The sequence below is a fragment of the Alosa alosa genome, chromosome 22 (assembly GCF_017589495.1).
Source record: "Alosa alosa isolate M-15738 ecotype Scorff River chromosome 22, AALO_Geno_1.1, whole genome shotgun sequence".
Classification (NCBI taxonomy): domain Eukaryota; kingdom Metazoa; phylum Chordata; class Actinopteri; order Clupeiformes; family Clupeidae; genus Alosa; species Alosa alosa.
Genome location: NC_063210.1, coordinates 11,159,441 through 11,169,635, shown reverse-complemented (window position 1 = coordinate 11,169,635; position 10,195 = coordinate 11,159,441). Strand labels below are relative to the sequence as shown.

Sequence of the window (10,195 nt, the reverse complement as noted above, 5' to 3'; positions counted from 1 at the left end):
TGAGGGAGGGTGGGAGGGAGCGAATCGGGACTCAGCCCCTCTGGCTCCTTGGCTGTGGACACAGAATCAACACTGTAATAACTTTATAAATATATAAATATAACTCTACTGTTTGTACCTTTAGTCATCCTCATATAGCTTCAGAGATTCATTAACAGAACAGATGTGTGCCCTTCTGTTCGTGCCTCTGAGAAATGTTCCATTTCAACAACGAAGTGTTTTTTTGTGGGTTAAAAAGCACAATCAATTTTGAGGACAAAACAAAAAAAAATGATGTAACGTTCTACTTGGTTTTGTTTCCTCTGTTGTTTTTTTCCGTTCATTCGTTTTGATCAGTGATGGCTAGCAGCACGCATCAGTTTTTTGTTTCCACAATCAAAATGGACCCATTTCTTTGCATAGATAATTGTAAATATGCTATTTTAGCAGCAGTGTATGGACAAGTCTGGTCTGGTCGGCTTTTTGTACTATCATAGTCTGTTTCTAGCAACGCTGACAGAGTAATTATAATGACAACCACAGTTTTGTGAAGGCAGAGTTAGGCAAACCTCACTAACCATATATTCGACCATTTAAATAAATACTGAAATGTGTGTGAGTGTGTCTTTACAAAAATGTGTTTGTAGAATGAAGAATGAATGAATGTTGATTTTAAAATATATATAAATATATATATATAGAAACGTATAAATAGATAGATATTCCACTACTGTTGATATCTGGCTGTAGACTGTGTTTTCAGTGATTCACAAGACAACTGGATATATTAATGCTTGTTGTAGTAGCTGCAAATAAAACATCCTTATTTTTCTAAACATTACCTTCATCTGGATTGAACGTGTGTTCTTAGTAAGACAAATCTCTTTCAGCCCCATTGCCCTGCCACCCACCACCTCAGCTCACTTCTGTTATTATACATGCAATGTTCCACATATGTATTCCCCCTACATTATTATTCCGCCTCTGACAGCACCAATAAATGTAAATGCACTTACGGCACTCTGCAGGTACCTTCATTCATAAAGTTTAATGGTCGCACGGTGGAGGACGAAGCTGTGTGTAGAACGTAAGAGGTGCGGGAAAGTAAAATATGGATTAGTTTTAGACAGCCACGTTGCACTTAAGGTGCTCCCGTTCTTAAGGCACTGAAAGTGATGACAGTGTTCTGCTGCAGTGGTTGCGAGTAGAGTTGGCATACCATATACTTTAATGCAAGCAGCAGTGAGGTAGTTTTATCATAAACTGAAACCAGCTGCATAATAAATTTAGCAGTTGGGGCCTAGTATATGAATTCTTAATGGATTGTTTCTTAAAATGTATGAATAAAGATAAATGTATGAACTGCAGTGGGCTGTGAAGTTGATTGACTGGGGCAGGTCTACCGTGCATTTTGTGAATAGTGATGTTACATTATCATGAAATGTAACCAGTTGCATAATAAAAACTGAACTGTAGAGATATTCTAAATAGATTGTTTTTATATATGTAAATCCAGATAAATGCATGAGTTATATTTTGTTTGAGAAGAATATCATCAGAAATTCAGAGGATTTATGGCTGCCTAAATGGTGTTTTAATGGCAAAATAGAGGATAAATAATTACAGACGAAGGAGTTAGAGGCCTGAGATTGCACGCTGAAGAGGTGGAGTAGGTGATGAATGCATAATCAGACAGACCCATGAAAATGTGGCATTCAGATACACATGCAGATTTTAATGCCTACTGCTTTGATACTGGGGAGTGAAATTCCAGCCCTCTTTTAAATTCATTGAACTCAGCAGGTGCAAATGCAATTCTCACTGGCAAACAAAAGCTCCCCCCCTCCTCTTGCAAGGACATTCCTTTGTATCCAGACTTGGAGAAAAAAAAAACATTACTTTTCAATTTACACTGATCCTTTTTCCCCATCAATATTTAGATAAGAAATATGAATCTTTGGTGATTGTCACAGACGCAGCATCCATGCTAATGCAACGAAATCCAAAGCTGGACGAGTTTCTGCTGACTAGGACAAAAGATTTTCCTTTTTACCTAACCCCAATCATCAGCTTTCATCTTCTCCACATCAATAGTGTTGCTGCCTGGCTGCCTCAGAGTCAGTTTGGGAACTTCAAACACTCACTGGATGGAATAATTCAGGCTCATTAACACACTGCACTACAGTGTCTGGTTGCCTGGTCGTGAACTCCTCTCTTTGCCATCTGCAGCTATGCCCTCAGTAACTGTTTTAATCAAAAGCTATTTCACCTTCTCTGAACCATGTCTCCTCATAATGTGGTTAAAGTGGAAAACAAATTACTTAAGGAGAGTTCTCAGGCAGTTGTGGCGATGCTCATGTTAGCTTTAACACTGTAGAGCTGCCAAGAGTTCAGGCAGTGTCCACTATCCAGGTAACATAAATGAAAAGTAATCAAAGAGCCTTTGACCAATTCATGTACTATTCCAGTCAATCAATATCTTGCTTCAGGATCAAAGAAGGGAGGGGTGTAATTTTATTAGCTTTTAAGCTCAGAATATCAACAACCTACTCACTATACTCCAGTGCTGCACCTTTAACTTGTAAACTAAGGTGACAAAGCCTTTTGAATAGGCATCCATGTAAACGGTTTGCCTGTTATGCAGCTGACGTTTGCAGAAAGCTGTGTGTGCAGAGGAGGGTTTAGTGATAGCTTGGGGCGGGGGTCTATCTCATTGTCTGTTTTACCACACGGTGCATAATCTGTTTTACATCCCGTAACGGCAACATCGATTGTCTGGCGTGCAGCTCCTTGGCCTTGGCTCAGTGCTTGAGAAGGTCATCCAAACAGATGTATCTTCTTTTTTATTTGCTCCACCTCGCGTTTGTGTGCCATGAAAAGCCATTGCAATACTAGTGTATTTCTCTCAGTGAGAGGGCTGTTGGCTGAGCAGTACAGAGACCATTTTAACATGTCCCAATAGCTTTGTCTGATAATTTGACTTTAGCTTCTATATTGATCCAGGGGTATTGGAACTTGAATTGGACTCTCTTGTCTTTGATGGGTAGACACTAGTTGAAATAGAAGCTTACATAAAAAAAAAGTTTTCACTCTGTAAAGTTTTCACTTGGGAAGAAGACAAAATCGCTGGACATGAAGAAAGCCAGACCTCAACGGAGATCTTGGAGAAAGATAAAATAACACTAAATGGGGAAGGATGACAGCATGGTCGGGTGGAACGGTCCCTAAGTGAAATTCTAGAATCGGTTCTTCACCCTGTATGCTCCACTGGGTTCTCTGAACCTTTTTGAAACTCACTGAACAGGAGCTCACAGCCTAAGCCGACAAATTGAGATAAATATTTTAGAAGTATTTTGATTGCAAAGCCTTTCAGTAAATTATTTAGCTCACATGTTTTTTTGTGGAGCAAAATAATAGGAAACAGTGAAGCAACAGCCCCTGAAAAAAAGGTGTTTGTATAGTGGGGTATGGGAATATTTGCTAAAAACATTTGGCCATTCAAATAAAAAATAGGCTATATTGAATGGTGGCTGTCTGGTCTGTCAGTTTGTTTAATTTGCCAAGAAACTTCAAGAATATATATTCATGATAAACAGGACTGTATATCATAACAAATATGAGAATGAACAAATATGGAATTAATGTTGTGACAACATAACTACCTAATAGCTACCTAAGTAAATGGAAATAAGTGGTTATTCCATATTCAGTGCAGAATGCCTACATACTCAAAACACTCTCTTTCATCAAGACTAGAAGGCCGTTTAGTTTGTCGAGACCGAATAACAATATAAGACTGTAGGTTTGTACGTAGGTTTCCTGTTCCTGTTCATATGTGTGGGTGTTTTTTGAAGATTTAAAAAAAAAAAAAAAAAAAAAGTTGAAAAAGCACCCAAACACCCAAGAGTTGAAAAAGTTTTGAGAGTCCTCCCGGCCCAGCGGCTCCACGCTGTTGGACTGCTCTCTGCCTTTGCCTCAGCTTCCTGCCTTTGCTTCCTCATTGGGGATTTGGGTCTCTCCAGCCTCCCCCATATGTGCAGTTTCCCGCTCCCCACCCTCTCTCTCTTTGCACCATCAGTTTTGGCGTATATCCAGCTTCAGTGCTTCCATGCTCGGCCTGTCCCTCTGCATGCACTGGCCATGGCATGGTGCCGCTTTCACAACACAAACAATTAGTAGATCTGACTGGACCGACTAGATGGCTTTACATTGCTGGGCTATGCGTCTGGTGGCTTAAAGGAGGGATCCGGAATCCTGAAGAAAAAAAAACGGTACAAACTAGCTAGATTTTGAAAATACACAATTACAAAGGTCATACCTACTTCCATCAACACCCATGTTTGTCAGACCGTGCAGGATGATTGAATGGGTTTTGCCTGTTCCACGGGTGACTGACACTTTTTGTTTTGATGTCAGAGCATCTAATTGACTGTGATTGGGGTGTGAAGAAGATTTCAAGTAATTCAGCAAAAAAGTTAATCAAACCCCTCCTTTAAGCTGTTGGCTATAACTATGAGAGTGGGAATACATTTAATTAAATGTAATTAAATTCAATAAATTAGTTTTACTCAATGTCTAGTGCCATTAACAATTAACATAGTCTCAAGGCACTTTATCAAGCCCAAAGCCTGAACCCCCTAAAGCAAGCACGTAGGACTCTTATAGGTCATGTGTGCATGATTAGTAACTTGTGCCAGCGTCTCTGCAGCTTTTTCATTTGTTTAATATTGATACATTCATATTACACTAGGGTGTCATCCTTTTGGATTTCTTGTAACACACTGGTGCACAAAGACAAAATAAATAGTACTGTACATAGTCTTCCCTTCTTGCTGATACACTCTCTGCATAAAGCATAAGGTCACAAATTGAGAATAATCCATTATGACATGACCTTACGTACTACCTTTCTTAAAAGCTTTTTGACTGAAAGTCATTTGTACGGATGCCAATGCATCCCATCTTCTGCGTTTTATAATAAACCACTGTGTTGTTTCTTTATGTGACACATCCAAAGAGTAGGTCCAATATACGACGGAGTATTAGGGCCACACATGAAGACAACAAATATTTTTGCCATGGCGAGATTAAACTTGACATGTCGACTTTAATGTCGACATGTCGACTTTAAAGTCAACATGTCGAGTCGACATGTTATTCTCTAAACTCGACATTTCGAGAATAAAGTTGAAATGTCATGTCAACTTTAAAGTCGCCATGTCGACATTAAACTCGACATTTCGAGAATAAAGATATTGATATCTTCTTTAATCTCGACGTGTCGACTTTAAAGTCGACATGCGGACATTAAACTCGAAATAAAGTTTAAACATAGCCTACAGTTTAAGCTATGTAGCCTACACTAACACACAATATGTGACATGAATAATAGGCCTACTTCAAATAGGTGTTATTTCAGATAGATTGCTAGATTGCAGGTATTCAGATATTGCGTCTTCTCATTGTAGTCATCGTGAAGCGCTGTAGGCTATCTCGCGGTTATACCATGCACTATTATATAGCTAGAATAATACATGTATATCCAATGATATAATGTTTATATAGTAGGCTACAAAATGTTATTTCACTCTGTTTTACGTGGGTAAGGCCACCGCACATCCAAATAACTGCCCTTCATGACCCACAGGCCGTCACTCTCCAGTTAACATGCAAAACTCATTTTTCTAAAACTGCTTTTCCATGTCTCACCTGCAATACATATAGGAGGCTATAAACACAGATAGGTATATAGGCCTATACTCTTTTGATCCCGTGAGGGAATATGTGTGCATTTACTTATAGGCCTACATGGGGTTGCCTGGTCGGGAGGACAACTTCATTCATCCCTCCATAGACATTCAGGCTGTTTTGCATCCATTACAAACAAACATGCAATGTGAAAGTCTGGGATTGGGGAGAGCACTTAGTATACCTAGTCTAGTGCATAAGCATGAAGTTGAACCTGATGAAAAACACTCTTTAATAATAGGCCTACAATAAATAAATAAACTATGACGTTTACTTTTGACCATCGCATTTATCGCCTGTAACTCCGTGATAACAGGAAAGCATTTGGCTGAGCAACGGAGGTTAATATGTTCTATGTTTTGTCCACATGATGTATGTCTAATCATTGTTGCACTCGAAGAAAACTGCAATGTTTCATTCATTCTCCCTTTCAATCGTCCCGAGCTGTTTAATGTCGACACGTCGAGATTAAAGTCGACATGATATTTCAACTTTATTCTCGAAATGTCGAGTTTAATGTCGACATGTCGACTTTAAAGTCAACATGTCGAGTTTAATCTCGCCATCGCAAAAATATATTTTTTTCTTCATGTCTGGCCCTAATACTCCGTCGTACCAATATGCTCCAATGTAGTGCTTAATTACTTCTTTTTTAGTCTAACAGCATATTCAAATACGAGTACAAGTATGACAAAACACTCTCAAACAGTGTCATCTTCTCATGAGGAAGATGACCCTGGTACACCAGGCTCTGAAAGATGACCCTTCATGGGACACCAGGCTCTGAATGTGTCTGTGAGGTCATTCTCATGCCCGCATAAATAAAAGCCTCCTTCCTCAAAACATCTTTTCTCCACTCATTTATTTTGACTGAAGAGACCCCGAGTCCCAGACCAAACACAACACAACAACAACAAAAACAACAGTTATAGCCAGTTGCCAGAGGATGAGAATAGAGAAGAAAGACATAGGGGAAAAAACCCACCACTATCTGGTGTGGTACATATTTCACAGTAGAAAGACACTAGCTTGAAGATGAGCTATTTAGTGTGAGACGCAATGCCATGTAGGCCTTTAAGGTCATTCCATCAGGCACTTCTTATCTTACTGAGAGTAGTTTAGCCTCAGGCAAACAAGTCCTTTGATGGTTGTTTCCTGGCCTGATATCTTGACAGAGGGCTGATGATTATTTTATTTCCACAAGACAGACACAGTTCCAACATTGGGCCCTCTCCACACTAATCCCCAGTGATTCAACTGAATGGGAGAAAGAATGATACGCCACTTCCTTTTACAAATTACCATACCGTGTGCTTTAATGTTAGCCCATACCCTGTAACACCTTCCACAGCTTTAGCCTACACGTTCTTGGAACTAACCTGTAGCCTAGCAACCACTGTTTCTCATAAAAAATGATTAAGGCACTCTTCTATACCATTCTGAGCATGAGTCTCTGATAGATCTCCCCCACAGCCTGTCACATGTTCTCCACAGCTTGCAGCAAGAAGAGAAAACAGCTCCGCGTCACTATGAAATATGAATTGTCAGTCTGAGTTCGGCCCTCAGTAACTGGAGTTGTTAGCCGCGCGGCAAACTCCCAGGAGTGACGCTAGCTCAAGAGATGACATCCACAGGGGGGCCGTCGACCGTCGGCTGTCTGTCTGATTCCACGGCAGTATGGCTTTATTGGCAGTTCCTAATTATTTCTTTTGGATTTACAGGGCAGAGGGATGTGGTGGCATTAAGCTAAAGCCTGTTTTTCTTAACGTGTTATTGAACATAGACAAAACTACCAAATGGAGAGATATGTTAGGGATGTTGTCTTAATTATTACTTTCAAGAATCTTTCTTCAATTATTGTGATAGGTATTGAAAAGTAACACTGGTGGCCATGCAGGACCAATGTAATAGCGAAGGTTACTCTTGAGATACTCCTGTCATTCATCTTTGTGATGAGGGATTAATTTCGTTCCACTATATGGACAAATCCTTAAAATGGTTCCCCCAAGACCAGAGTGGTATTAAAAGGTTCACTTATAGAAAACAGAGTGACGCACATTTCAAAAATGCATTAAGCCAAAAGACCTGAAAAGCAGTTTTATGGAAGTCTTCCCTGACGGAATAGAACACCTTGCTTTTTTGCTGCAGCAAAGCTATTTTATGGATTCATTCCTCAATAACTCTTTTGGATGAATGCCAATCAAGTGGCTATAAAGATAGAACTTTACTCAGTTTTATGTCAGGTTAGTTCCTCTAAGTGAGGCAAAAATACGTCCCTGATTTACGATATATATTCACATCATTCCTGCTTGAGTCTGCCAATCAAGATGACAATGAATTTGAATATATGCTGGACTTGAACAGAATGTATTTGTTTATTTAGCTCAGATTCCCTAATACCTAACAGACAACAGATTCAGTCTACGCTGCATCTCAATGTCTTTTAATGTGTGTGTGTGTGTGTGTGAGAAAGACAGAAAGAGAGAGAGAAAAAGTGTGTGTGTGTGTGTGTGTGATTGTGTGATTGTTTGTGTGGGAAGCTTTACAATAATCAGATTAACAATAAAAGCACCTCTGAATTTCAATGAGAACCCACTGAAGAGTTTGGCTTCTTTAAATGTATCTCAATGCACTTTGTACTGAATGTTCCTGTCAATTTGGATTACATAGTTTCTTGCTCACAGTACACCCGGTAAAGCAATTTTGAATAAATAGTCTTTGCACAATGCCAAGACATCAGTGTAAACACAAGAGATCCAGAGATTCAAACAGTGGTGATATTTACAGACACAAATAGGCGTAAATTTAGAGGGCATTTATTAACTGACTGATTTTAAAATAAAACATATAGGTAGTAATTTTGATAATTGAAATAAAATGTTAAAGTATTAAAGTATAAAGAAAAAAGTATTTTGCACCCCAAATCACCCCTACCATAGCTTATTTAGTTGTAACACAATAATTTTGTGCAACATGATTGCTGTGTGCTGTTGTCTGATTAGACCACTAAATCTGCAATAGTAAGGCCACTCCAGCCAGTGTCCATTTGGAGGGGTTCTCTTTGGTCTTCAGGTTGAAAGTCCACACGTAGGTTGGTCCTCGCTGTCGGGTCTTGTACACCGGGCACTGGTAGACGTTCCGTGTCTCCTGCTTGTCCACGGGGATGGCCTTTATGAAGATGACGGGCACAGCCGGGGTCAGCTCTTTCAGCCGGGCATCCACAATTATGCCAGCCTGAACAAAACAGTTACAAGAGAATAGGGTATCCAACATGGCAACTCACATTTACAATATGGCATTTGCATTTACAGTCAACTATTTGTGCATTGCTGTTGTATCGCACGACATGTTGTGTCATGTTAAATAAATAGGCTTGGTTGTTGATCTGCCACTGTGGGAAATCCACTACCTATAGCACAAGGAATTTAACACCTTTCCTGTGTATATCTGAAAAGTAAGCGTATGTTTCAGTCCAGAAAAACAAATAAGTAAGTAAGTATAAGTATATATACTCTTTTGATCCCATGAGGGAAAATTGGTCTCTGTATTTATCACAATCTGTGAATTAGTGAAACACACTCAGCACACAGTGAACACAGTGAGGTGAAGCACACACTAATCCCGGCGCAGTGAGCTGCCTGCAACAACAGCGGCGCTCGGGGAGCAGTGAGGGGTTAGGTGCCTTGCTTAAGGGCACTTCAGCCGTGCCTACTGCTCGGGGTTCGAACCGGCAACCCTCCGGTTGTAAGTCCGAAGTGCTAACCAGTAGGCCACGGCTGCTGAGTTCATCATAAAATAGTAAATCATTTATATAAAGTATATTTCAGTTTTTTAATAAAGTATATTTAAGTAAGATTTCACTAAGAGCCCTTTCTTACCCTAGGGTGTGCATAACAACTTTTAGAGAACCTTTTTAGAAGGGGTAATCAGCATTTTGTCAGGTTCCACAGCCTTCTACAGAGTACTCAAAAGGGGACTTATTAAACAAGGGATATAATTTCAAATAGTGATTCAGTATAAATGTGAAACATACTTTAAAGTCAAACTCTGACTAATAGATATTGTGTCAGCTGTATCACTTGCATTGGATTTCTGTGAGTCTATGCCCTATGATATTTAACATCCAAAAGATATTTTGAAAGACTTTTCTAAAGAGTACGCTCTGATGATTGTCTTCTCCAATTCCACAGTCCCCTTGAAAAACAGTGAAAGTCAATGGATTTGGGGATGAAATTGGCTTGTCTTTGCCACCCACCCTTGTCTCTAGGCACTCTGAAGATGGGTCCTTACGGATGGTTATTTAATTAATCCCTTTCCACTTAACAGATGACAGACGTAAGTTCGACTCCTTTGCCGACTTGAGGGACGTGTGCTAATGACGCTGACTTTGTTGCGAGTCCACAAAGGACGCTTTTTATGACCGGACGCTCGTCTGATGTTCTAATTGCATCAGAGTCGCAGTAAAACT

The 10,195-nt window shown here is 39.7% G+C and overlaps 1 protein-coding gene across 1 annotated transcript in view; it reads right to left on the bottom strand.

Moving 5' to 3' along the window:
* Positions 1 to 8,154: 8,154 nt before the first annotated feature.
* The window catches only part of dnah9 (dynein, axonemal, heavy chain 9), a 107,200-nt gene continuing 105,159 nt past the window's right edge, over positions 8,155 to 10,195 (bottom strand). Inside the window, 1 exon segment of the mRNA XM_048233169.1 lies at positions 8,155 to 8,961. Coding sequence (XP_048089126.1) covers positions 8,734 to 8,961 — 228 coding nt within the window. The 3' untranslated portion in view covers positions 8,155 to 8,733.